This window comes from Pygocentrus nattereri, chromosome 19 (assembly GCF_015220715.1).
Source record: "Pygocentrus nattereri isolate fPygNat1 chromosome 19, fPygNat1.pri, whole genome shotgun sequence".
Taxonomy (NCBI): domain Eukaryota; kingdom Metazoa; phylum Chordata; class Actinopteri; order Characiformes; family Serrasalmidae; genus Pygocentrus; species Pygocentrus nattereri.
The window spans coordinates 27,328,671-27,356,504 of record NC_051229.1 but is presented as its reverse complement, the minus strand read 5'-3'; the positions used below and the strand labels follow the sequence as shown (position 1 = coordinate 27,356,504).

General features: G+C 41.9%; 7 protein-coding genes across 7 annotated transcripts in view; 3 read left to right on the top strand and 4 right to left on the bottom strand.

Moving 5' to 3' along the window:
* Positions 1-1,692: 1,692 nt before the first annotated feature.
* atpv0e2 (ATPase H+ transporting V0 subunit e2) lies at positions 1,693-7,671 on the bottom strand. Its single transcript, XM_017711721.2, has 4 exons — positions 7,461-7,671; positions 5,685-5,732; positions 5,403-5,502; positions 1,693-3,201 (listed from the first exon to the last, which is right to left on the bottom strand). Exons 1-3 carry the CDS (start codon positions 7,562-7,564, stop codon positions 5,409-5,411), a joined length of 246 nt encoding a protein of 81 aa, XP_017567210.1. The 5' UTR covers positions 7,565-7,671; the 3' UTR covers positions 1,693-3,201; positions 5,403-5,408.
* Positions 7,672-12,279: 4,608 nt separating this feature from the next.
* On the top strand, positions 12,280-13,433 carry LOC108435734 (histone H1-like). Its single transcript, XM_017711758.2, has one exon. The coding sequence runs from the start codon at positions 12,801-12,803 to the stop codon at positions 13,422-13,424; it is 624 nt and encodes a 207-aa protein (XP_017567247.1). The 5' UTR covers positions 12,280-12,800; the 3' UTR covers positions 13,425-13,433.
* Positions 13,434-14,272: 839 nt separating this feature from the next.
* Positions 14,273-14,703, top strand: LOC108435736 (histone H2A-like). The gene has a single exon (XM_017711760.2). It carries the CDS (start codon positions 14,289-14,291, stop codon positions 14,673-14,675), a length of 387 nt encoding a protein of 128 aa, XP_017567249.1. The 5' UTR covers positions 14,273-14,288; the 3' UTR covers positions 14,676-14,703.
* A 141-nt stretch (positions 14,704-14,844) lies between these two features.
* The window catches only part of LOC119261562 (histone H4-like), an 85,645-nt gene continuing 72,655 nt past the window's right edge, over positions 14,845-27,834 (top strand). Inside the window, exons 1-2 of the mRNA XM_037531263.1 lie at positions 14,845-15,709; positions 25,265-25,272. Coding sequence (XP_037387160.1) covers positions 15,359-15,709; positions 25,265-25,272 — 359 coding nt within the window. The 5' untranslated portion in view covers positions 14,845-15,358. The remainder of the gene's footprint in view (positions 15,710-25,264; positions 25,273-27,834) is intronic.
* LOC108417497 (histone H3) lies at positions 18,792-19,395 on the bottom strand. The gene has a single exon (XM_017689981.2). The coding sequence runs from the start codon at positions 19,383-19,385 to the stop codon at positions 18,975-18,977; it is 411 nt and encodes a 136-aa protein (XP_017545470.1). The 5' UTR covers positions 19,386-19,395; the 3' UTR covers positions 18,792-18,974.
* Positions 19,682-20,705, bottom strand: LOC108435737 (histone H2A). The gene has a single exon (XM_017711761.2). The coding sequence runs from the start codon at positions 20,367-20,369 to the stop codon at positions 19,983-19,985; it is 387 nt and encodes a 128-aa protein (XP_017567250.1). The 5' UTR covers positions 20,370-20,705; the 3' UTR covers positions 19,682-19,982.
* On the bottom strand, positions 21,001-22,852 carry LOC108435735 (histone H1-like). Its single transcript, XM_037531262.1, has one exon. It carries the CDS (start codon positions 21,858-21,860, stop codon positions 21,237-21,239), a length of 624 nt encoding a protein of 207 aa, XP_037387159.1. The 5' UTR covers positions 21,861-22,852; the 3' UTR covers positions 21,001-21,236.

Sequence of the window (27,834 nt, the reverse complement as noted above, 5' to 3'; positions counted from 1 at the left end):
TCTTGAGGGGCATGTGTGTGTGTACGGGGGGAGGGGGCGAGGTGGGGGGGTCGAACGAACCCTTCGATCCCCCCTGGCTACGGGCCTGATACATAGTAGTGAACACACACACACACACACACACGCACACACACACACTAGGGGCCCGGAGTGGTGGGCAGCCTTATCCGCAGCACCCGGCGAGCAGTAACGCGCCTTATGTGTAGGCTCTTCAGTCATGTACTGTCAGCTCAGCCAAAGGGCTGGTTCCCTCACCTCGAGCCCATAACTACCCCCCTTTTTCAGTGTCTGAAGTTCTCTTTAGGAGCTTTTTCACCTTAGAACTCCCCCCATGTAACCGTCTACCCAGAAAAAGACAACGATATATATTCCTAATCATTTCATGTAATAACTTTCTGTGAGGGAGCTTTTAGAGGTGGAAGTCTAGTTCCTATCACCACCACTATGAACAATTCTGACTCATCTATTTTTTTCTAAAGCGGAGTATTTCACAGCAAACCACTCTGAAACACACTGTTTACATCTCAACCAGTTAATTAGACAGAAATTCTGAAAAAAATGGGTGGAGTTCTCCTTTAAATAAGTCATTGAGATGCATTCAGAGAGGTTTGATGTAAAAAGGTTCACTGTAGAGAAAGTTTATCTACTCCAGTTTCAGTATGTGATATTGATAATTGAGAGAGAGAAAAGTTGTTATACAGTAGTTTATATCTTTTTGTGTCAAACCACCCCAAATGACTTTGTTGACCTCTTGAATGTTTAACTGGAAGCTCTGAAAGAGTGAAGGTCCTCTGTAATGACATGGAGAGCAGTGTGCTGTGGAGAGCCTGTATGGCATTTGTTGGTCTGCCCACTTGACCAGATATAAGAATAGAGTAAGAATCAGATGCAGTGGGTGTAGAGAAATGTTACCCTATAAGCCTGCCTACTCACTAGAGGCTAAAACTTGCTGTTGTTTTTACTGTGCAGGTGGCTGCATCTTGGCTACCCTGCTGGAAAACTATTCAGATCATTTGGATTAAACTTGATGGTTTTGCTGTCTAATTGGAATTGGCTAGAGACACTTGGATCCTAGAAACACTTGGCTAGAGACACTTAGATCCCATCAGGATCCAAGTGTACCGTGACGGCTGGGTAACTTCCACCCCCTGGAACCAGTTAGTGTGTTATCTACCCCCAGGGCTGCGGACGGTAAGGATGACCCTCGAACCCCATTTGGTTACTCATTTTACGCCAGCATAGGACCATCCGTGGTTCTCGTCACGGCCAGTGAGTACCGTGGAGGCTGGGTATATCGTCCAGACCCGACCGCGTGCGGCCCCCCGGGTGGGACGTGCCTCGAACCCCCCATTTAATCTTAAATTCATAAAGCCAGCATATCCTTCCCCCCGGTTGGTCAGCGGGGTTTGAGTAAGGTATGTCACGGCGGTTGAGCTTAAAACCAGGCCGACTGGCTCTCTCTCGTCCCTTTTGGGGTTTAGGTCTCTCGAGCGATCCAAGGGTGGCCCGGAAAGAATGCTTCCGAAAAACACTTGGAAGAAACAAGAAACATCTTTTTGGTGGGGATGGGTGATGTTTCCTTTTCACAGTAGCTGCACAGGGCCGTGGTATACGGTGCACCAAGTAAGGCTTGAAGAGATGAGGTTACTACACTAAGTAAGCAAATAAATAAAATCCTGTCTTAGACGAAGAGACGATATTAGCCGTTCTGGTTTTATTGAGGGTTTTAGACAGACATATGCAGTATAAACAGCAGTGAATGTTTCTACACGCATTACTGACACCACATCATTCCCATGGAGATCAGAAAGTGCGACAGTGATGCCAATCAAATTTATTCCACGCCAATCGAACTGGGAGTTCAATCCCAAACATAATAACATCATAAACTGATTCCACGGTTTAAATCCCCAGTCAGAAAGAAGGCCACACTTTAGAAGTGGAGCAAAAAGGCTTTGAAATAATGATGAGCCTTAATAAAACATACACAATAAAATGCACTCTCTGTTAGTAATGCCAGCTAACCCTACAGTGGCTGTGGTGGTCTATTCATTCATGACTGAGGCTTTAAAGGACAAAAGAGAAAAACATGATTTGGTCTTTCAATAAAAGTAGCTGTATATAATTACTCGGTTAAAGCTGAGGTGAAAACGGTCCAAAATGACATCAGGACTGAGGTCAACTGCGGTCAAAGCGATCTCCATGGAAAGAAGGTGGCTCAGAACACAGTTTAGAGAGTGAAATATTTAAATAAAATGGGACAAAAAAGAGAAACTCTTAACACAAAATCTTTGTGCAAACTTGCACTCTCAGCGTTTTCCTTTTATAGAATTCCTTCAAACAGTGACCTTGACACTCCAGCACTGACACAGACCTGTAATCACATTTTACACTTCACATAAGCATATCGCTGTTGTCGGATCAAAACCTCATATCTCCAAATCTCCAAACCTCTGTAACTTTTCAGGAGAAGGTAAAAACATACTTGACTTTTAATGGAAGTCAACGGGACCAGATTTTTTCCCCAAGTAATTTTAGATAATTTCTGTTGGTTCATTCCTCATGGCATTTAAGCACAATATACAGGACCATGGGTACTTTCAAATTATGTCAAAAATGACAAAAATAGAGATACAGGGTTTTGTTCCGACAGCAGCGATTTGGAATAAAATCTATGCAAAAATAAATAATTCAATAAATAAAAATGAACATAAAATGTAACATTATGTAAACATAAAATAGGTTCATGTAAACAGTTAAGCTATCACTCTTAGGGACCATCACATATTTACATGTGCCAGCAGAGATACAACTACAGTAAACTACCATCACACACACAGAATACATACCGTATGCAAGCAAATCAAATATATTGACTTTCAAGTGGTGAACATTAGCTACAAGCTACTGTTATTGCACAAACTGTTCTTTAAACACAACAACACTGTCGACATCATATACATAATATCATACACTTTTAAGGAGGTTCATATATATACACAATATCTCTGCTCTGTATTTAACAGATAAACATCATTTGAGAAGGAATGCTGTCAAAAACTGTAAAGACGGGATGTAAATGTAAAGATTACGTCCAAAATAGAAGGTGGCTGTTTCAGGGAATGGTCCACTGGAGTCTGACTGAATTCCATGAAGATTCCATGTGGATCATGAGATGAGATGGTAACTTGTTTTTGTATTCTAGATGACAAACCCGAGAGAGAGAGAGAGAGAGAGAGAGAGAGAGAGAGAGAGAGAATCAACTGTGTGTGTGTTATGTTTTTAGATTTGTTAACAAGTACACTGTTAGTAATGAAGGTTCTGTTCAGGTACATTTCTCGCTCATCACGGTACAAACAGTGTAAATGTTCCCTCAAAGGCACAAAAATGGTTTTAAGGTCCAGTTGTGAACGTTAAATACATTTACATTTACGGCATTTGGCTGACGCTCTTATCCAGAGCGACTTACAATTTGATCATTTTACACAGGCAGGCCAATGCGGTGTTGGGAGTCTTGCCCAAGGACTCTTATTGGTATAGTGTATTGGGTGTTTGCCCAGGTGGGGGATTGAACCCCAGTCTACAGTGCAGAAGGCAGAGGTGTTACCCACTACACTATCCAACCACCAGTTTTTAAATCTAAATACGTTTTTTCCAGGTGAAAAGTTCATATTTGTACCTTTCCATAACGATGTTTTAAAACAGAACGGTAAAATAAAAAGCCTGCGGACGAGACGGGGCGTGTGGAGTCAGCACAGCTTAGAAATATTTTCCCTGACTAAAGGTACTGAGATGGAGCCTTGAAGGAAGTGAGGTACTGGCCCAGAGACAGTTTAGTACCTTTATTTTTGAGAGTGCTGTATTAACTGCTTTTTTCCACGTTGCAGGGCTGTGTGACAGTTTGAAGTGACAAACTGCTTCTTATTTCTGAAACCTGACTGGCTGAGTCGTGACTAAAAACACTTCATATACACACTGAATTCTGCATTAATGCACACCAAGTTATTAAAAATCACTATGCTATTCATGGAATAATCAGGGGAAGTATTATTATTGAGACCATGTCATCTGAAAACCCCAAAACATTCAACAGTGAAACAAATTGGCAAGAATATTCGATAAGTAATTTAAAATCTCTATTCATCTCAAGTATTCAGAGGAGATACGGCACCCACAAACTTCTCTACTACACGCCTGATACCATCTTGAAAACACTACATTCTGACTGACACTCTGAATCCAAGAAAACAGCAGAAGTAGATAGAAAAGACCCAGCAGGCATGACGGAGCAAACCATCTGAAACGGAGAAAACATTCAAAAACTACAGTGCAAAAGAATGAACTAAGTCATTTTTTGTAGTTCTAAATGCACCCAAGAAACTTTTTTCACTAAGTTTATTTCATGTAAACTTTGAGTGTTTTGTCTTTGTCAAGTGGGCAGACCAACAGATGGAATACAGGCTCTCTGCACCACAGTGTATATATATGTGTATGTATATATATATATATATATATATATATATATATATATATATATATATATATACACACACACACACACACACACACACACACACACACACAATTCGTAATTATCCTTTATAAGATAATTCATTCAATTCTCGTAAGCACGGAGCAGCTGCGATACATCTCTTCTAATTTCTTGGTACACGAACACCACCCTAAACATTTCTGAGTCTCAAATTATGATGAATGTCAAGTTGGACTAACGTTAAAAGCTGCATGAATTCCGATCCGGCTGTTCAGACTGAGTCGCATTGCTACAGATCAGATACGGATCGGATTTCAGGAGCACACATGAAAGCGTCTCAAATCAGAATTGAAAACGTCCGATTCAGTGCAGTTTTCACTGTTCACACTGACACACATCAGTGTGACATTAAAAAGGATTTTAAGCTACGCGCTACAGCAACCACAACTACTACTTGTTTTCCACACGCGTGTTTCACTTTGTAGTTCTTTCTTGAAAAATTTCCCAAGAATTCTGGTTATTCAGAAAGTGCAGTGCAGGGGTAAATTACACTGTTGCAGGTGCGTTTTCTGCTTGGACTACTTCAGAAGGTAATCACAGGAGTCGCGTGAAAAGGTTGGAAAATGAAAACACATCGTCCTATATATGAATATCGATCCTTGTTCTGAAGAGCTGGCAACCCGCTCTGTTTCTGAAAGCAGCGGAGCAGCAACACTTTTAAAGTACACGCCAAGGTCTGTGACACCCTAACAGATGCTAATTTTGTTCCTTGCATGTAATTTTTCATCCAGCAACATTTGTCACCTGGGTTATAAACAAATCGGCCTGAACAGCCTCTTGGGGCTTATTGCTATATGTTACAGAGCAGTAATTACAGCTTTGTTACTAACACCTCTCCGGGTGGGCCTACCTTAGTTTATTCCCAGTAATACCGCAAGTACCAGATGGTCTCGTTCTTCAGCTGTGGTCCAAACAGAGGGTTTGCCTGGGCTAGAATTGCTATTAACCAACTGACATAAAAGACAAACAAAAGAGATATGTTAATTAACTTCACTATTCAGATGTTAACATCATGCAGGCTTTATTTCTAAGCATTTTGTATTAGTATTAATTTAACATTTTGCATGTCATACTCTTCAAGCAAGTCTAATCAAAATAACTTCACAGCTGTGGCGTGTTTCTAAATACTCACAATAAATAGCAACAGACCGCCGTCAGCACCAGACTGGTAATGATGACACTGTAAACACACACAAGAAAACCAAATAAGATTAGCACAACGAAATGCAAGACAATACACAATAAAACTGGCATGCAGTGTTCAAATAGTGAAAGGTTTTCAGGGTGAGGGTGGGTTGTCATACTTTTTTTTTTTTGTTTTGTTTTTACTTTTTGAGGTCAGGAATCTTTTTAGATGTCTCCTATTTTTGCTGTGACTAGAACGTCCACATTTACGGTACTTATACAGAAGTGGTAGAAGCTCTTTCGAATTCGAATATAGAGTTCACATAATCATTAAAAGGTGTACAGAACTTGGGAAACTGGCATAAGGATGATCAATCTCTACAGACAAGCGTCCAATAAAAAATGTCCAGTTAGAGAAAATTTGCATTATGATTCAGAGCCATATGCTGTTCACTGAAGTAGCCGAGTAGGAATAAGAACATCTTATACAGTAACAACTGAATGTTGTTTAAATTTAAACTAATCTGACTCACTTTCTTCTCTGACTGCTGTTTCTCGCCTCGTCCCTCCCCTGTGTGGCGTCACTTGCTCGAGTCTCACAGCACATCGTAATGCACAGATCTGATTGGCTGAGTAGCGTCATGTGTGATATGTACAACACATGTGACTGGTCTGTGAGTTTCCCAGGTGCTACAGTAAAGGCTAGAAAAGTTGCGGCGATTAAAATAGGACCACCCCGTCGAAATTAAATAACTCTCCTTATTTTATTGGTTATAAGTCCAGGTTCACATAGGACAGCGTCTGGGCCCTATTAGTGACCTCTGCACTAAAAGGTCGTTCACATTTTAGAGTTCTTCATTTTAACCTCATAGAGAGTGTGGGAATGAACTGACGAGTTAAATCTATGAATTACAAGAAATATATATCGCTTAATTTCTAGGAAAATCATTAAGGCTCAGTATTACAAACAAGGATTAGTCTACTGGACTACACAGCAAAAGAAAATGTGCACTCATAAAAAAGATGGTTCTTCAAGGGTTCTTTAGTAAAGAAAATGGTTCTATATAGAACCATGAATACTCAAATGACCATTTGCATGACTAAAGTGTTCTTCATGAAAGTGTCGCTCAGACTGATGGAAAATTTGCATGAATGCTCTATACATGGTTCTTTTAAAAAAAAAAAATACAAATTTGTTCTATACAGCACCCAAAAGGGTTCTTTTATTGTTACAAGCTAGACAAGGTAACAATAACATCATGTTATGATCTACGGCCACCAGATCACAGCCAGGATGGTATTTCAGGATAACACACGCCTCCCTCTGTGATCTACTGCTTAAATTAAGGATCCTAACGATTTAACATGTGATCAACGGCTGATTCCAAATGCATCTGATGGTTTTCTAATGGAATCGAAAAGGTGTTCTACGGGAAACCAGGGGTCTCCACTGGAAACCACAGAGCAAATTTCCATTAGAAAAGCAAAACCATTAGGTTTTTAATCCTTTTGGTGTCTAACGGTCCTTTTTCATCAGGGAGGTCACGTGAACGCTGCATAAGAGCATCAGGAGCATAATATGAGCCTCAGCAGGCGGTCGAGGCCTAAAAGAAAACCAGAGCGAATCCAAAACCGACATCAGGAGTTAACTATCGGCATATTTACCGCTAGTCGACATATTCTAGCTGCTAAAACTCGCGGAGAAAGAAAGAGAGGAATCCGTCTCCGAGGAGCGGCAGGTCGGTCATTTTCCACCGCCCTCTGCGCTGATAACGTTTCTTACCCTCGGTTTGGTCCTTTGGGCACAAAAAACGGAGCAACCACCCCCACCAGCCCCCACAGGATGGTGAAGCAGATCATCGGCAGCGCCAAAGAGTGAGAAACCATCGCGGTTTTACTGAAAGGAGGTTAAATGTGGGGATTAAAGACGCAGAAGACGCTCCGCTAAAGCTCAGCACAAACTACGCGGATTTGCAGCCTGATGCGCGCTTGTGATTGGACAAACAGCTTCGGCTAAGACGCACATGATTGGTCAGAAACGCTATCAATCTCCGCGCTGGCGTGTCTTTCATGAAGCCCCGGATTTCAGTCATTTACAGCCTCTAATCAGGGTAAACGGTTAGTGTGTGACGGCGTTTTAGAGCCGCTGTTATTAAAAATTAAAATGATAGACTTCGAACATAAAATCATATTATTTCGAGAAAAAAGGGTCGTAATATTTCGAGAAAAAAAGTTGTAATATTTTGAGAAAAAAGTCGTAATATTTCGAAAATTAAGTCGAAATATTTGGAGAAAAAAGCCCTACTATTTTGAGGTAAAAGCCGTAATATTTCGAGAAAAAAGTCATCATATTTTTGAAAAAGAAAATCGTAACATTTCGACGAAAATGTTGTAATATTGCGAGAAAAAAGTCGTATTATTTCGAGAAAAAAGCTGTACTATTTCAAGAAAAAAAGTCATAATATTTTTGAGAAAAAAGTCGTAAAATTTTGGGGGAAACTCTTTAATATTTCGACGAAAAAAAGTCATACGGATTTAACTCATTTACAGCCTCTAATCAGGGTAAAACGGTTAGTGTGTGACGCCGTTTTAGAGCCGCTGTTATTAAAAATTAAAATTATAGATTTCGAACATAAAATCATATTATTTCGAGAAAAAAGAGTCGTAATATTTCAAGAAAAAAAGTCGTACTATTTCTTAAAAATGTCGTACTATTTCGAGAATAATGTAATATTTGGAGGATAAAGTTGATTAACTGTAGGGGGGGGGGCTGCCATACCGTGTTGGGGTCTTGGTTGCTGTCCTCTCTCTCTGTGGATCATTTTGATCTTCATCCTCACTGTCTGTGAAACTTCATACCCTCTTTGAATGGGGGAGACGAAGCCCAGAGATAGCCGCGTAGACCACCCTGCCTGAGATTCTCCTTCAACAACACAGACAGACGCTTTCCTCCGAGTCCGTCCGGCTCTTTATTCTAGATAAACAGTTTCCTGCTCAGCCGGTTCTTACACTAATACCAGGCTGGTGCTGCTGAGCCGGAGAGACGGGGAGGCTGAGGTTTTCTTATGGGTGAATCGATATGTAACTACAGCTCCACCAACTCAACGCCCCTCATTTAACACCAGGAGGCGCTGCCGTAACTTTGCAAAGCCTTTGGCCACAGTATTGAGAGGAGAACCTCCACCCTACAATGTCTTCTGGGTTTCTCAAACGCTAGAGGGCGCTCCCGAGTGAGTCCAAAATGAATGGGTTGACACGGAGCATTTGATTAAATTCGTAGTTTATGAGTGTTTAAACATTTTTAATGTAAAATAATACTAGCATTTCCCGAACATAGAATATCATAAAAAAATATATAATTTAAGGGCTTTTAAACTCGAATTATAGGAGCCTCATGTATAATAGCCTCACGTATCTTTATGAGAAGGCGGGCATTAGTGCTAGAGAATGATGATTGATTGGACAGCGGCTGTACGCGCTCACCGACGTCATGTGCATACATGAGGAGCCTCTAGCTCGAGTTTAAAAGCTCTTCAAAATCTAAGCGGTCTTAAAATGTTTTATGCTGTTCTGTGTTTAGGAAATGAATGAATTCTTTTCCATTAAAAATGTTGAAGCATTTATAAACTATGATTTTGCTCAAACGCTCCATATCAACCCATTCATTTTGGACTCACTCGGGAGCGCCCTCTAGCGTTTGAGAAATCCAGAAGATCCAGAAATCTTAATAAAAGAAAGTGAGCTTTTTCCTGCTAATCCTGATGTTTTGGGCTTTAATTAAGTTTCCATGTCTAGAGCAAAGCTGCAAATTATTTCCCCACAACATCACAAATGCTTTAACGTAGTTCAGGCCTGATGGCGTCACATTACAGTCTTTATTTTCTCATCATCGTTGAGCAGCGTGACTTTCATTTCTCAATAATTTCACTGTCAAATCACAGGAGTCTTTAAGAGTCTCTTCTTCATATCACTTCAGTTTTTACTGATACAGTAACTACATCAAACATAGGCACTATATAGCTATAAACGTCATATAGTCTCCTAACATGCCAGCACGAGGCCTGTCTGCTCAAAACTCCTGTCTGATTATCAGTGGTGAACAGTAACTATGTAAATATAATTAGTTCTGTACTTTAGTATTTTTGGTGTATCTGTACTGAAGTTTCTCCATTCTGGACTTTTTCCTTTCACTCCACTACATTTCAGAGTCTAATATCCGACTTTTTCCTCCTACATTTTGAGAAATCTGTCGTTCCTTTTGGTTTCTGTGTGTATAAAAACGTAACATGTCAAAACGAAAGAAGCGCAAAGCCAGAGCACCAATCAGGGCCCAGCGGTCACTTTGTTTAGAGCTGCTTTTGACCTGTTGGTCAGACCGACCCAGTGCAGCACATGGTTCAACGTCAGCGCAGCAGTGTAAATCTTTGGGAGAGTCTGTTCAACATAAATGATGAACTAACCTAACTTTGTGTAAATAGAGCACAATATAGAAATATGTCCACATATGCAGTCGAGACTGACGCGGCTTTTTTCTGAATTTCTACAAACACTGTTTCATTTTATAGTAAATTAGTTTGGGCTGGTTTATGTTTATGAACAGACGCCTACAGATCAACATAGTAAAGGAGCTCATCTGTGATCCTGAGTTTAAAGCCAGTTTTTATTAAACTTAAACTTGGAACTAAGTTGTAAATAAATCTGAAACTGAAACTTTGCTTGTGTGTAAAAAGTGATTTCAGAGCCCCTCGGTTCTCCCTGATGGAAACTGTTTACCTTCAGTGTTTTGTGCTTATGATCATTTTAATAGACGTCAGCGTCACTAATTAATGATGTTCTATTAAAAGACTGGTTTACCAAGAGAGACGCTGGAGGACTTTCACCTGAAATGAGTTCATGAAGCCAGTCTTGTTATAAAAATGATAACAGGACATCAGAGCCAGAATTACTCTTGTAGTACTTTTACTTTATACTTAAGTATATTTGAAGGGAAATACTTTAGTACTTTTACTCAAGTTGAGGTCTAGAGTAAGGACTTCTACTTCTATTGGAGTGATATTTTACCTTGGGGGTCTTTACTTTAACTCAAGTATATGATTTGTGTTCTTCGTCCACCACTGCCGATTTGGTCTGTTTGCCTGATTTTTGTGAAATCGCTCATGCAATCTGATCCCTTACCTCTGGTGGAAGTGAGAGGAACTGAATATATACAATATGACCCTTTATTCCACTGTTGTTTGTTTGTTTTTTGATTTCCTGATTAGTTTCTGAAACTGTAAAGCGAAGCTCTTTCTTGATTTTCCCACAGACAGCAGAACCAAAAAAACGAGAACTGACCCGTCTCCCGTTTTTCAACAAGAAAATGTAATGCAGTTGAATTATTAATTATTTGATCAGTGAAGTGAAAACAGTGCAGACAGTCCGCCCCAGGCGTTTAGGGCTGAGGTCGATTTGTCATCGATGGAGCTTGGCTGCCATCGTGTGGTCAAAATGTGAGCCTGCAAATATTAGAATAAGGGATATTTTCATACGTGGACATACTGCGTTGAATTACTGTGTTTGTGATGCTGCATAAAGCAATTGGAACTAAAAAGACAATCATTTTAGAGTACTTACAGCAATCAAAGTACATCATTTCATAAAGTAGTTCAGCCTTTACTGTAAGGAGTCTAATGGTCTGTCTCGGATTTGACGCTTCACGGTTTGACCACAGCATGGCGTCCAAGACTCATCAGTCAGAGAGAGCTGGGAGTTGGCCGCCGGCTGGGGGGCCAGAGCCTGCTGTCTGCTAATGTGCCATGTACATGAACTTTGGCCTGACTAGTGGGAAATAACCCGAAGCTCATATGGAGAACATTTAGATATGAAAGGTTCTTTAGTTTAATTAAAACTACTCCTGTCATATTTTACTGTATGGTTCTCTCTGTCATGTGCAGCTAATGTGTTCCATCTAAGAACTAAGATGTCTTTGAATGAGAAAAACACACACATACAGAGACTTAGCTGTAGCTATGGTGAATTATAATAATACAAAAAGTGAATAATGTTTAAAGGCCTAGGCCTGATTGTGGCCTGGGCCTACAATTATTTTTGAAAATATATTTTGCTTCTTTGTTTGAAAAAAAAAAATGGAATCATTCTTGATATGAAAAAATAAGGATGCTAATAACGACGTGAACCATAATCAAAGAAACTGTAAGGTTAGGAAATAATGGTGTTCAAAACATTATTCACTTTCTGTATTACTACCACTCAACATATTCAGCTACAGCTAAGTCTCTGCCTTAGTTCTTAGGCGGAACAAACAGGTTCCTATCTGTGCACGTGCCTCTTCTAGATGAGGGCTACTCCGCCCTGACCACTGCACTGCGTGTTCATACTCAGGGTCTCACACACACTCACGGGGAAAGAGCTGCACATGACAGAGAGAACCATAAAGTAAAATATGACAGGAGTAATTTTAATTAGCCTTAGAACCTTTCATATCTAAATATTCTCCATATGAGCTTCGGGTTATTTCCCACTAGTCAGGCCAAAGGTCATTTACAGGGCACATTAGCAGACAGCAGGCTCTGGCCCCCCAGCCAGCGGACTCACGCCTGTGTTTTACCCGCTCCAAGAGAGCCCGTTTTATCCAAAGTGAGCGAGGCGCTCGGTCACTTCAAGTTTCTCCCGCGCCCTCGCCGAGGCTCTCCCGAAAGGCGCCGTTGAGCTCTCCGAAGCGTCACGCCGCCGCTTGTCGCCGTTTCCCACCGATTATCGCGGCAAACACGCCGTGTCTCGTTCGGATTGGCGGCCGTCCGGCGCCCTTTTAAAGGCGCCCTGTAAAACGAGGCATCACTGCGCACCAATTCCTGGACTGGGGAGACACGGCAGTACCTCTTCTAGAGGAATGAGCCGTTGGACTCTCGCCAAGCGGCGCTTTCGCTCGTTATTCGCCCGATAAATACCGCGAGAAAACACAAATCTGCGCGCCTCACTGACACGGCTGCATAGCGCCCGACGAGTTGAGTCTACACCATCCTCATGTGTCTTTTAAGGGGCCGACTCCCCGCGTGAGAGGGAGGTTCCTCTGAACAGTGCAGCTCGTGCTCAGTCTCGCTCCGCTCGCAGTAAAAACAGAACGATGGCAGAAGCCGCTCCCGCTCCAGCCGCCGCACCGCCCAAAGCTCCCAAGAAGAAAAGCGCCGCCCGGCCCAAGAAAGCCGGCCCCAGCGTCGGTGAGCTCATCGTCAAGGCTGTTTCGCAGTCCAAGGAGAGGAGCGGCGTGTCTCTCGCCGCCCTGAAGAAAGCTCTGGCTGCCGGCGGCTACGACGTGGACAAGAACAACTCCCGCGTCAAGATCGCCGTTAAGAGCCTCGTGACGAAGGGCACTTTGGTGCAGACCAAAGGCACCGGCGCGTCGGGCTCCTTCAAGCTCAACAAGAAGCAAGCCGAGCCGAAGAAGAAGCCGGCTAAGAAAGCAGCGACCAAACCCAAGAAGGCGGCCGCCAAGAAGCCCGCCGCGGCCAAAAAGCCCAAGAAGGTAGCGGCGAAGAAGCCCGCGGCCGCCAAAAAGTCGCCGAAAAAAGCTAAGAAGGTAGCGGCGAAGAAGCCAGCGGCCGCCAAGAAAGTCGCCAAGTCTCCCAAGAAAGCCAAGAAGCCGGCGGCCCCGAAGAAGGCGGCCAAGAGCCCGAAGAAAACAAAGGCCGTCAAGCCCAAAGCAGCCAAGCCCAAGGCGGCGAAAAAGGCCGCCCCCAAGAAGAAGTAAACGTGCCGTTCGCCTTCACGGCTTGTTTTTCTTCTGTTAAAAAAAAAAAACGGCTCTTTTAAGAGCCACCCACACTTTCTTCTTAAAGGGTTAGATTTTCCTTCGTGCTGCACTTAAAAAGTAGTCATTACTGGTCAGTAGTGATATTATTGGAAGGCGTCAAGCTCGATGTTATAGTCGAGTTGCCGTTTGTATTTACATGGGCAGAACAACAGCGAAGAAACGGGGACTTTCTTTGTCCTCATCTCTTTCTCTATTCATTTCAGGTTTCCTTTACTGACATGACAAATTTACGCTTGTATTGTCAAAGAACTGCAAAAATTATATATCAAAACTTATAATTACAAAACCAAGAGTGATAACCATAAAACTAGAAAGTAATGAATAATATCAAAATGTGTACAATAATAAATCAAAACCTATTTAATATGCGTCTGCGGCAAATAACGAGGCAAAAATATTAATTATCACATGGATGAAGAAAAAGCAAGAAACACATCTAAATGACATGTATGCATGTATAACAGTGAAAAGAAAGGTTGTGGTTTGGTGGTCACTCAACTGTCCGGGATGCGTGGCACTGATGGACCTCCTAATATAATCAGTGATTAATCTTCCAAAGGATTTTATTTGTTTTATCTCTCTCTCACTGAGACGTGCGCGCGCGAAGGGGTGGGGAGAAGCAGAGGGCTAGGAGAGGAAATGTGGGCGGACCCTAAACTTTGGCGACTCTAATATGATTGGTTGTTGAACGCCATCGCGTTGTAGCCAATAGAAACACGGCAGCTTTGCCTATATGAAGGACGATGGGAGCCCGCTGACCTTTATTTCAGATTCGTTCAGTAAACTGAGTGTAAGTAGAAAATGAGTGGACGAGGAAAAACCGGCGGTAAAGCTAGGGCCAAGGCCAAGACTCGCTCATCCCGCGCCGGGCTGCAGTTCCCCGTGGGCCGTGTGCACAGGCTTCTGCGCAAAGGTAACTATGCCGAGCGCGTTGGTGCCGGTGCACCCGTCTACTTGGCCGCAGTGCTGGAGTATCTGACCGCTGAGATCCTGGAGTTGGCTGGCAACGCCGCTCGCGACAACAAGAAGACCCGTATCATCCCTCGCCATTTGCAGTTAGCCGTTCGTAACGACGAGGAACTCAACAAACTGCTCGGAGGAGTGACCATCGCTCAGGGTGGCGTGCTGCCCAATATCCAGGCTGTACTGCTGCCCAAGAAGACCGAGAAAGCGGTGAAAACCAAGTAAACTTGGCGTTCTCCTAAACTGTAAATAACTAAAGGCTCTTTTAAGAGCCACCCACCTTAACAACAAAGGTGCAGTGTTTCCGTGTTCTTGAATGAAAATAATGAAATAAAAGAAATATGGGCATCAACACGTACCACGACTGCATACTGAATACAACTTAGAAGCTACTCAAGCACGATGAATAAACGTACATGAGCATCTGTTAAAACTAGGCGAGTCTGCTGGATTTTTAGTCAGTGCTGCATGTTTCTAATGTAAATAATACTGTAGAAATGTTGATAAATGTGGATTTTGTATCTGAAACTGTGTTTATTAAGGAATATTATTTCAATACAAAGTGTGTTATAAAAAGGTGAAATAGCAGGCGTGTAATAATGAATGAACCCAAAATCTGAGTCAAGGTACACAGGCCGTGAAACAAAGAAAGAATGAGTACAGGCGCCCGCCAAAGCGCTGAGGTTTGGTCTTGTGATTTGAAAATATTGGCGCGGCTTAAGACGCCCAATAAGGTTTAGCCAACGTGTAAGGAGGCGGGCACACTCGAGAAGCCAAGCATCGTTTAGCCAATGGGAGGCGGACATATTCAAGTCGCCCAATGAGCGGCGAGCAGCTCGAACGCATAAAAGCCGCGGCATGTTCGTAACCTTATTCTTCGTTTTTGGTGAAGAGTAGAAGTTGCTATCATGGCAAGAACCAAGCAGACGGCCCGTAAGTCCACAGGTGGCAAAGCCCCGAGGAAGCAGCTGGCTACCAAGGCTGCTCGTAAGAGCGCTCCGGCTACCGGCGGTGTGAAGAAGCCTCACCGTTACAGGCCCGGCACCGTGGCCCTGCGGGAGATCCGTCGCTACCAGAAGTCCACAGAGCTGTTGATCCGCAAGCTGCCCTTCCAGCGCCTGGTGCGTGAGATCGCTCAGGATTTCAAGACCGATCTTCGTTTCCAGAGCTCTGCCGTCATGGCCCTGCAGGAGGCTAGCGAGGCGTACTTGGTGGGTCTGTTCGAGGACACGAATCTGTGCGCCATCCATGCCAAGAGAGTCACCATCATGCCTAAGGACATCCAGCTGGCTCGCCGTATCCGCGGAGAGCGCGCTTAAATGAACGGGAGCGCTCCTAGATTTTCCCCAAAACACCCTAAAGGCTCTTTTAAGAGCCACCTAATTATTTCAACCCGAAAGAGCATCCAGTAGTAACTCCATGGATCTTTTGTGTTCTGACTTATTTTTATGAGGAGAGATTAGCTCTGTCTTTGAGTGGTGCTTGTGTAGTTTGTTATAGTAAAGCCAAAAAAAGTGTGTAATTATTTATATTTATATTTATATTTATATATATATATATATATATATATATATATTACACATACATGCACACACACGCAGAGCTTGACCATGATTGTACAGCCATGTGACATTAGCTTTTTGCTCAATATTTACCACATATTATTGGTATTAATATTTTTGTGAAGAGATTTGTTTTGTCTTTGAGTGGTACCTGTGTAATCTGTTATAGTAAGGCAAAAAAAAGTATGTATATGTGTACATATATATATATATATATATATATATATATATATATATATATATATATATATATATATATATAAAAAATAAAATGGAGATGCAAGGTTTTGTCATCACTGAAACGATATATATATATATATATATATATATATATATATATATATATATCATTATTTTTGCAGCCATGACAAAACCTTGCATCTCCATTTTTCTTTTGTTTTTTTTTAGTTTTAGGCATAATTTGACAATTCCTGTTGTCCTTCACACTGTGCAAATTTCATGACGAATGGACCAAAACAAAAGGCCCAAAAGGACATGGAGAAAAAATTGTGGTTCCATTGACTTACATAGTGTGTAAAGCATGTTTTTTCCTTCTCCTGTAAAGTTACCATTTTGGAGATGCAAGGTTTTGTTCTGACACCAGCAATATATTAGCATCTAGTAATGACTCCATGTAACCGTTTTTTAGTTATATTATATAGCGCTTGACTTGATTCACCAAATGGAGATGTTTTTGCTGTCTAGTACTTGTTTTTATCACGTCATTTATTCATTTCAACTGATTTGGGTAGCCCAATAATATGAGTTTAAATCATTATTGTGTGTGTGTGTGTGTATCAGCCACACTAACATCTAAGTTTCTGTAAAGCTTCTGTAGTTGTGATGGTCGCATTTCAAGTTTATTAGCAATTCACACAGTGGTGAGGGAAAAATGAACAGCAAGGGAGTGGAAGCTGCTACAAGCGCACAAAAAAGTATCAGAACGGCTCTCCAGGCTGTAACAGGAAAAAATCAGTCAGAGGCACACAGATAAAAAAAGAGACGAAGAAGCTTTACAAGTAAGTTTGCTATTCAAAGTCATCATGAAACAGGCCATGATCAAATCCGACAAAGATAAGACGCAAAACAGACAAACATGAAGATCGGGCGAACCAGAACAGGACTTTATACAAAAGCAACACATAGGAAAAGTTAAAGCTCGGCTTATAAACTATCCTAACTAGGTCATATGATCCACAGCACAGGTGAAGAGAAACAGTGATCTTATTAGAGGGATCTCTGATAGGTAGTGTAGGATGATGTCATAGTCATGCGCTCAGTTAGAGGATTCTGGGAGATGGAGTCCTCCAGAGAGTTAGAACCAGAGGTGTTGACCCCGGCACGCCTGGGCCAACTCAGATTAGTGGTTGTTTTGTTGGAGAGTATCTCAATAAAAGAAATTATGCCTTTTTCTGGACAGTCCTGGTGTTTTGGGCTTTAAGTCTCCAAATCTGGAACAAAGCTGCAAATAATTTTTCCCACAACATCTGGAGCAGAAACACTGACGCTTTGCTGAAGTTCAGCTCTAACGTCGTCACATTAGTGTTATGTTTTCTCATGATTATTGAGCAGCGTGACTTTCATTTCTCTATGATTTTGCTATGATTAACTACATCCAATATGTAAATCGCCATAAATACATATATGGTCTCCCAAAATGCCAGGACAAGGCCTGTCTGCTCAAAACCCCTGCCTGATTTTCCTGTGTTTGCCTGATTTGTGTTTTCTGAGTTTCTGCATTCTGTTGGCTTATTTCCATTTGAAGTGATAGGGATTTTTTAATATTGATTAATAAAATATGACTTTTTATTGAGCTTTTGCTTGTTTATTTGATTTTGTGTTTAGCTTCTGAAACTATAAAAGGTTTATATAACCTGTTCTACTACAGAGCGCGAACTACTACAGAAGTTTGCTGTTGATTTTTAAGAATTGAACAATGCGCTGTAATATCAAGTTCAGAGCCGTATTCTTTAGTAATCCTAGGGCAGAAAGCTAGTGTCACATTGTCGTACAATCATGGTCAAGCGCTATATAATATAACTAAAAAACGGTTACATGGAGTCATTACTAGATGCTAATATATTGCTGGTGTCAGAACAAAACCTTGCATCTCCAAAATGGTAACTTTACAGGAGAAGGAAAAAACATGCTTTACACACTATGTAAGTCAATGGAACCACAATTTTTTCTCCATGTCCTTTTGGGCCTTTTGTTTTGGTCCATTCGTCATGAAATTTGCACAGTGTGAAGGACAACAGGAATTGTCAAATTATGCCTAAAACTAAAAAAAAAACAAAAGAAAAATGGAGATGCAAGGTTTTGTCATGGCTGCAAAAATAATGATATATATATATATATATATATATATATATATATATATATATATATATCGTTGCAGTCATGACAAAACCTTGCATCTCCATTTTATTTTTTATATATATATATATATATATATATATATATATATATATATATATATATATATATATATATATATATATATATATATATATATATATGTACACATATACATACTTTTTTTTTGCCTTACTATAACAGATTACACAGGTACCACTCAAAGACAAAACAAATCTCTTCACAAAAATATTAATACCAATAATATGTGGTAAATATTGAGCAAAAAGCTAATGTCACATGGCTGTACAATCATGGTCAAGCTCTGCGTGTGTGTGCATGTATGTGTAATATATATATATATATATATATATATATATAAATATAAATATAAATATAAATAATTACACACTTTTTTTGGCTTTACTATAACAAACTACACAAGCACCACTCAAAGACAGAGCTAATCTCTCCTCATAAAAATAAGTCAGAACACAAAAGATCCATGGAGTTACTACTGGATGCTCTTTCGGGTTGAAATAATTAGGTGGCTCTTAAAAGAGCCTTTAGGGTGTTTTGGGGAAAATCTAGGAGCGCTCCCGTTCATTTAAGCGCGCTCTCCGCGGATACGGCGAGCCAGCTGGATGTCCTTAGGCATGATGGTGACTCTCTTGGCATGGATGGCGCACAGATTCGTGTCCTCGAACAGACCCACCAAGTACGCCTCGCTAGCCTCCTGCAGGGCCATGACGGCAGAGCTCTGGAAACGAAGATCGGTCTTGAAATCCTGAGCGATCTCACGCACCAGGCGCTGGAAGGGCAGCTTGCGGATCAACAGCTCTGTGGACTTCTGGTAGCGACGGATCTCCCGCAGGGCCACGGTGCCGGGCCTGTAACGGTGAGGCTTCTTCACACCGCCGGTAGCCGGAGCGCTCTTACGAGCAGCCTTGGTAGCCAGCTGCTTCCTCGGGGCTTTGCCACCTGTGGACTTACGGGCCGTCTGCTTGGTTCTTGCCATGATAGCAACTTCTACTCTTCACCCAAGACAAGGAATAAGGTTGCGCACATGCCGCGGCCCTTTTATGCGTTCGAGCTGCTCGCCGCTCATTGGGCGACTTGAATGTGTCCGCCTCCCATTGGCTAAACGATGCTGGGCGTCTCGAGTGTGCCCGCCTCCTTACACGTTGGCTAAATCTTATTGGGCGTCTTAAGCCGCGCCAATATTTTCAAATCACAAGACCAAACCTCAGCGCTTTGGCGGGCGCCTGTACTCATTTTTTTCTTTGTTTCACGGCCTGTGTAACTTGACTCAGATTTTGGGTTCGTTCATTATTACACGCCTCCTATTTCACCTTCACTCGCCTAGTTTTAACAGATGCCCATGTACGTTTATTCATCGTGCTTGAGTAGCTTCTAAATTGTATTCAGTATGCAATCGTGGGACGTGTTGATGACGGATCCTTTTATTTCATTCTACCATACACACAAACTGTAACAAGTCAATCGAAAACCCGGTTCTGCACAGAAGGCATATAAACAAACTGCACTTTTGTTGTTAAGGTGGGTGGCTCTTAAAAGAGCCTTTGGTTATTTGCAGTTTAGGGGAACGCCAAGTTTACTTGGACTTGACCGCTTTCTCGGTCTTCTTGGGCAGCAGTACAGCCTGGATATTGGGCAGCACGCCACCTTGAGCGATGGTCACTCCCCCGAGCAGTTTGTTGAGCTCCTCGTCGTTACGAACAGCCAGCTGCAAATGGCGAGGGATGATACGGGTCTTCTTGTTGTCGCGAGCGGCGTTACCAGCCAACTCCAGGATCTCAGCGGTCAGATACTCCAGCACTGCGGCCAAGTAGACGGGTGCACCGGCACCGACGCGCTCGGCATAGTTACCTTTGCGCAGAAGCCTGTGCACACGGCCCACGGGGAACTGCAGCCCGGCGCGGGATGAGCGAGTCTTGGCCTTGGCCCTAGCTTTACCGCCGGTTTTTCCCCGTCCACTCATTTCCTACTTACACTGAGTTTACGGAACGAAGCTGAAATAAAAGCCAGCGGTCTCCGATCGTCCTTCATATACGCAAAGCTGCCGTGTTTCTATTGGCTACAATGCGATGGCGTTCAACAACCAATCATATTAGCGTCGCCAAAGTTTAGGATCCGCCCACATTTCCTCTCCTAGCCCTCTGCTTCTCCCCCACCCCTTCGCGCGCGCACGTCTCAGTGAGAGAGAGAGAGATAAAACACATAAAATACTTTGGAAGATAAAGATTAATCACTGATATATTAGGAGGTCCATCAGTGCCAAACATCCAGGACAGTTGAGTGACCACCAAACCACAACCTTTCCTTTCCTAGATGTGTTTCTTGCTTTTTTCTTCATACATGTGATAATTAATATTTTTGCCTCGTTATTTGCTGCAGACGCATATTAAATAGGTTTTGATTTATTATTGTATACATTTTGATATTAACCATAAAACTAGAAAGTCAAATGAATATCACTCTTAGTTTTGTAATCATAACTTTTGATATATAATTTTTGCAGTTCTTTGACAATACAAGCGTAAATTTGTCATGTCAGTAAAAGAAACCTGAAATGAATAGAGAAAGAGATGAGGACAAAGAAAGTCCCCGTTTCTTCGCTGTTGTTCTGCCCCATCTCGCCCATGTAAGTACAAACGGCAACTCGACTATAACACCGAGCCTGGCGCCTTCCAATAATATCACTACTGACCAGTAATGACTACTTTGTAAGTGGAGCACGAAGGAAAATCTAACTCTTTGAGAGGAAAGTGTGGGTGGCTCTTAAAAGAGCCGTTTTTTTTTTTCTTTTTAACAGGTATAAAACAAGCCGTGAAGGCGAACAGCACGTTTACTTCTTCTTGGGGGCGGCCTTTTTCGCCGCCTTGGGCTTGGCTGCTTTGGGCTTGACGGCCTTTGTTTTCTTCGGGCTCTTGACCGCCTTCTTCGGGGTCGCCGGCTTCTTGGCTTTCTTGGGAGACTTGGCGACTTTCTTGGCGGCCGCTGGCTTCTTCGCCGCTACCTTCTTGGCTTTTTTCGGCGACTTTTTGGCGGCCGCGGGCTTCTTCGCCGCTACCTTCTTGGGCTTTTTGGCCGCGGCGGGCTTCTTGGCGGCCGCCTTCTTGGGTTTGGTCGCTGCTTTCTTAGCCGGCTTCTTCTTCGGCTCGGCTTGCTTCTTGTTGAGCTTGAAGGAGCCCGACGCGCCGGTGCCTTTGGTCTGCACCAAAGTGCCCTTCGTCACGAGGCTCTTAACGGCGATCTTGACGCGGGAGTTGTTCTTGTCCACGTCGTAGCCGCCGGCAGCCAGAGCTTTCTTCAGGGCGGCGAGAGACACGCCGCTCCTCTCCTTGGACTGCGAAACAGCCTTGACGATGAGCTCACCGACGCTGGGGCCGGCTTTCTTGGGCCGGGCGGCGCTTTTCTTCTTGGGAGCTTTGGGCGGTGCGGCGGCTGGAGCGGGAGCGGCTTCTGCCATCGTTCTGTTTTTACTGCGAGCGGAGCGAGACTGAGCACGAGCTGCACTGTTCAGAGGAACCTCCCTCTCACGCGGGGAGTCGGCCCCTTAAAAGACACATGAGGACGGTGTAGACTCAACCCGTCGTGCGCTGTGCAGCCGTGTCAGTGAGGCGCGCAGATTTGTGTTTTCTCGCGGTATTTATCGGGCGAATTACGAGCGAAAGCGCCGCTTGGCGAGAGTCCAACGGCTCATTCCTCTAGAAGAGGTGCTGCCGTGTGTCCCCAGTCCAGGAATGGGTGCGCAGTGATGCCTCGTTTTACAGGGCGCCTTTAAAAGGGCGCCGGACGGCCGCCAATCCGAACGAGACACGGCGTGTTTGCCGCGATAATCTGTGGAAAACTGGCGCAAACGGCGGCGTGAAGCTTCGGAGAGCTCAACGGCGCCTTTCGGGAGAGCCTCGGCGAGGGCGCGGGGGAACTTGAAGTGACCGAGCGCCTCGCTCACTTTGGATAAAACGGGCTCTCTTGGAGCGGGTAAAACACAGGCGTGAGGCCGCTGGCTGGCGGGGCCAGAGCCTGCTGTCTGCTAACGTGCCATGTAAATGACCTTTGTCCTGACTAGTGGGAAATAACTCGAAGCTCATATGGAGAACATTTAGATATGAAAGGTTCTTTAGGCTAATTAGAATTATTCCTGTCATATTTTACTGTATGGTTCTCTCTGTCATGTGCAACTCTTTCCCTGTGTGTGTGTGACCCTGAGTGTGAACACGAAGTGCAGTGGTCAGGGCGGAGTAGCCCTCACCTAGAAGAGGCACGTGCACAGATAGGAACCTCTTTGTTCCGTCTAAGAACTAAGGCAGAGACTTAGCTGTAGCTGAATATGTTGAGTGGTAGTAATACAGAAAGTGAATAATGTTTTGAACACCAGTATTTCCTAACCTTACATAGTTTCTTTGATTATGGTTCACGTCGTTATTAGCATCCTTATTTTTTCATATTAAGAATGATTCCATTTTTTTTTCGAACAAAGAAGCAAAATATATTTTCAAAAATAATTGTAGGTCCAGGCCACAATCAGGCCTAGGCCTTTAAACATTATTCACTTTTTGTATTATTATAATTCAACATAGCTACAGCTAAGTCTCTGTATGTGTGTGTTTTTCTCACTTACTGTATCGGTAAAAACGAAAGCGATATGAGGAAGAGACTCTAAAAGACTCCCATCATTTAACGGCAAAATCATAGAGAAATGAAAGTCACGCTGCCCAATAATCATGAGAAAACATAACACTAATGTGACGACGTTAGAGCTGAACTTCATCAAAGCGTCAGTGTTTCTGCTCCAGATGTTGTGGGGAAAAAAATTTTGCAGCTTTGTTCCAGATTTGGAGACTTAAAGCCCAAAACACCAGGACTGTCCAGAAAAAGGCACAATTTCTTTTATTGAGATACAGATTACATTCATGTTTGTTACAAAGAAGAACCTTAAGATGTTGCTGCACAGAACTGATAGTTTATAATATCGCAATATCTTCCAAATTCATCACTGTATTACTGCACTAAATCGTTTGTACGATTGTGCTGGTAAATTTAATGAAGTTGTGTTTGCCGAGTGCCGCCACTTTAGACTAAAACAGTCTTACATGATATGGCTTGTTTTGTTTGGACTGTTTTGTTCTTTCATCTCTTAAAATGATGCCAAATGAACTTTAAAGAATGAGCTTTATACAGTATTACAAATGCAGCAAACAGCATGGATTGCAGTTCATAAGGGTCTGTATTAATCTGTCTATAATAATAAAAGTAAAATTCAACATTGGCAAATCAAATTTAGACATTTTTCAAATTATCCTAAATTCCGTAATTTTTGCCTCTTCAGTTCTGGAGCAGAGCTATGAGGATCATTTAATAGATGTCTAATAAGGTTTTCGGTGTCATAGACTTCCATTATTTGGGAGCTACATTAGCCACAAAGCTCCAGTAAAAAAGTAAAGAGTCAAACTATAGACAAGCACGTTCGGGTCAATTGACGATTGGAATAAAGGGGAAAACCTGCGTAAACATGATATTTTAGTGAACTATGCCTTTATGTGTGCTGATATGCCTGATTCATTTTCTGGGAGTACATTAAGGTGAATAACTGAATAATAACCCTGCGCTTTAAAAGGTTAGAAAAAGGTTAAAAGGAAAGCTAGACAGATGCTGATCTCCATCAACCTACTGAGACACATCTTGACTGCAAGTCTGTTTTGTCTGTTGTATTTCCAGAGGTGGAAAAAGTTTAGACAAACTGCATAAAAATGAACGTATAGGTTCATAATATTGTTTGGTTAAATGTGGAAGTATTGATCCAAATACACTGAAGTAGCAGTAGGTATTTACAATTAAGTTTATTTAAGCCAATTCAAGAGAAAAGTAAATGTTTTAAGAGGACATGTTTTCTTTTTTGCGAGAGAAGGTAGTATAGTGACTGGTTTAATGTTCGACTGAATGTTTTGCACGTTTTGTAGAAACTGATTAGCAAGAGAAAAGCTTTAGAATTGATTTATTATTGTTTTGTTTTTTTTAATGTAATTGGGAAAAATATTCCACTTAAACAATATTCAAGCCAAATATAAATCTTTGAAAATATTATTTAAGTATTGTAACAATGTAGGATTACTTCATTGTGTTTCATGCCTGTTTGTTTCAGTATCACTCTAATGGTGATGGACATGATGCACAGCAGTGGATCTTAACATGAACCGAAGTTGCGCAGTGTTTCTGCGTTCCTGCCAGTTACTCATTACACAATGCTGTTTACTGGTTTTCACCCTTCGTCATCAACGGTGTGTGTTTTTACACAGTGCCAGCACAAGTCATCGTTAAACATCCTGTCTCATAGTCCAGAGATTGTGGTGTTACTAACATAACGTTAATTTGCAATTATCAAAAGACCACATGTGCAGGTATATGTGGGACAGTTTCTGCTGTAAGCGAAAGGTTTATATTTCACATTTGGGCAGAAAAATATATTCTGCATACGTGAGGTTTCTCCGTTCCAGTGATGCACACAAAATAAGACGTGGAAAATCTTCAGGCTTCTAAACATGAAAAAGTAAGTGGGTTCCAAAGCCTCCAGCTTTGTCTTCAACAACAACAGCCTCGAATTCAGGAAAAGCAAAGATGATGATACTTTTTCACTTCTAGGTACAACTTATCTGCACAAACTCGGCTTCAGGTGGGAGGTGCACAGTAGAGACAGTGTGAAGTGAGAGATGCGAATTTACGGAGAGGACTTTTAGAGGCCTGTGATGGACTGGCGACCTGTCCAGGGTGTATCCTGCCTTCCGCCCGAAGACTGCTGGGATAGGCTCCAGCATCCCCCCTGACGGAGAAGCGGCTTAGAAAATGGATGGATGGATGGATGGACTTTTAGAGGGCAGAGGGTCAAATGGGGGCACCAAATATTTTTAATTAGTCATTTTGCCAAGGGTGCCAAAAAGGTAGGGGCCACACCTGATGATGTGATACCCGCAACAATAAACATAGGCCACAATAAATGATAAATAGAGGCCACAAAGGCAGAGTGACCGTGAGTTTGCTATTGGGTATTTAACAGTTGTGCTTATTTGCTACTAAAAATAATGAAATATAAAAGTTGAAAATTAAAATCACGTCAGTTGCGTTGTTTCATTGACTTTACTTGATAAGTGTGGTCAGTAAAAAAGTGCTGAATTAAAGTATCTTTCTCATTGGCTTCTGGCACCATCTCTGTGCATATCGTGCGTCATTCCCCTTGTTTTGTTTACTCTCTTTATTCCGGTTTGCCCCTAGTCGAGCTTCCCTTGTGTATGTGCATCTCCTTTTGTTCTTTTGTTCTCCACTGACTGCATGAGAGAGTTACTGTGTGTCCAGCTGCTGAAAGTGTTTCTAAACTGGCTTGACAATAACAAACAAAATCACATAGCTGTAATTTAAATCGCATTACATTATTTATATGCATGATTTAACTTATGTTTAAATAGAGGCAGTCCATTTAATTTGCATTTACTTCACTGAGATCACTGAGTTCATTCTAAGAAGCTACTTAGCTGTTACATGGAAGGACTTGATGTGTCTTTTAAGTACATTCAATGTAATTAAAGTACATTAAAGATTGCTGAGTATGAATTCATTTGTTTATTCATTTACTTCTTTGGTTGGTTGTTTCTAGTCATGGTTTTGCCATGAGATGTTTTTCTTATTGGGCAGTTTTGACTGATTCTAATTGGTCACTTTGACACATTTGTTAATGATTTATCAGGTCCAGCCCACATTTCTCCCAGTGCTGTGACATCACAGGATCATTTTTATTCTTGTGGTTTGAACATTTCCAACTCATTCAACAGCTAGAGCTCCATCAGGTAAGACTGCATGTATGAACCTTTATCTTTACGTACATCTCTATTCAACTGATCAGTTGTAATAATAATAATAATAATAATAATAATAATGTATTTATATAGTTGACATCGTGGTAAACTGATCAGTTGAATACAGTTGATTTGTATAGATAAATTGGTGCCATGTTGTTCTTCTTCAGCAGATGCTGTATTTTGAACATATGGGGCAACAACTTCGCACTGGTGGGAGCGTTAGATGTTACCATGGTAACCTTACCTGTCTTCCTCCTCCTTTTATCAGGTAATTATCTACTAATGATTAAAAAGCTTTATGAACTTATTGGCTCTAAATATCATAAATGCCTACACATTATCCTTAAGCTTTATTAACCTGAAGAAACAGGAGAAGCTTTTACAGCTTGGCAAGTTTACTACAAAGATTCTGAGCCATGAAACAACATTTATACGGTTCTGGTGCAGCTGCTCCTCCTCTAGTAAATGCCATTAACAAATTCTAGCCACTGGTCCATGTTCAGGTGAAACCCACAGGCAGGTGTGGTGACGAGTTCACAAATTTATAAGCATGTAAAGTAATTTTGTTGTGGTGTTGACCAGAAAGTAATACTGAAGCACTGCAATTGATCTTTATTGGCAAAGACATGTTTAATGCACAGAGCTGAAATGTGAAAGCCAGCGGAGGCTAAACACAAAGGCTGACATTCCAATAAAGACACATTCAACACTAAACAACACTAAACTGCAAACACTTTACTGTTTTCATGGTGCAACATTAAAGTATGGAAAACAGGCAGACAGCTGTGTGGGCTCACTGTGTGCAAATAAGCAATGCACACCGGCACAGTGACGCCACAATATTACGATCATTCAAATTTGGAGGGAATGTTGTAAAAGCAGCCGGGGGTGGACCTAACCACAACTTGTATCAGTACGAATGGCAGCGATAGCAATAGTTGTGTGTTATTTGTTTCTGTGAACAGTAGACAGAGCTCAGCTCCAACGTTATATTGGGACAGGTTTTTTTCTGCTTTAATATTACATTTGAAAATAGTAGCTAGTCTATGATGTAAGAGTGAATGCCAAAAGAAAAAACAGTGGCACATACATAGAGCTTCACTTTGGTCTTTATTAAATGTATAGAATTTTTCATTCACCCAGAGCTTAAGATCAGAAATGCGTGCTGTCTGCACTAGGGGAATGGGGGAATGGGGGAATGGAGGAATGGAGGAATGATGATAGGCGTACTGCTGGAACTGGTTGGATTAAATAAGAAACACCAATAGATTTACAGACTGGAAAGATGCAGGAGAAGAATATTTCGAGATCTAGCGTCTGCAGAATGCAAGTTACTCATGATATTCAGTAGTGCGCTTTCAGTCCAGTGTTTTGAGCAAATTCTATGTTAAACAGCCTCAGAGATTATTTTCAGTTAGGAAATATTTAAGTTGCATGGCTACCATTTTTTCATAAGGAATGGAGGCTGAATATTTTCCAGTAGGGCTTTCTCAGTTGCTTAACCACTGTAGTCTATTCAGAAGCCATGTGCTCAAAACTCACATTTGGCACTAAACAGAGGCTTGCAGGACAAAAAAAAATCACACTTTATTT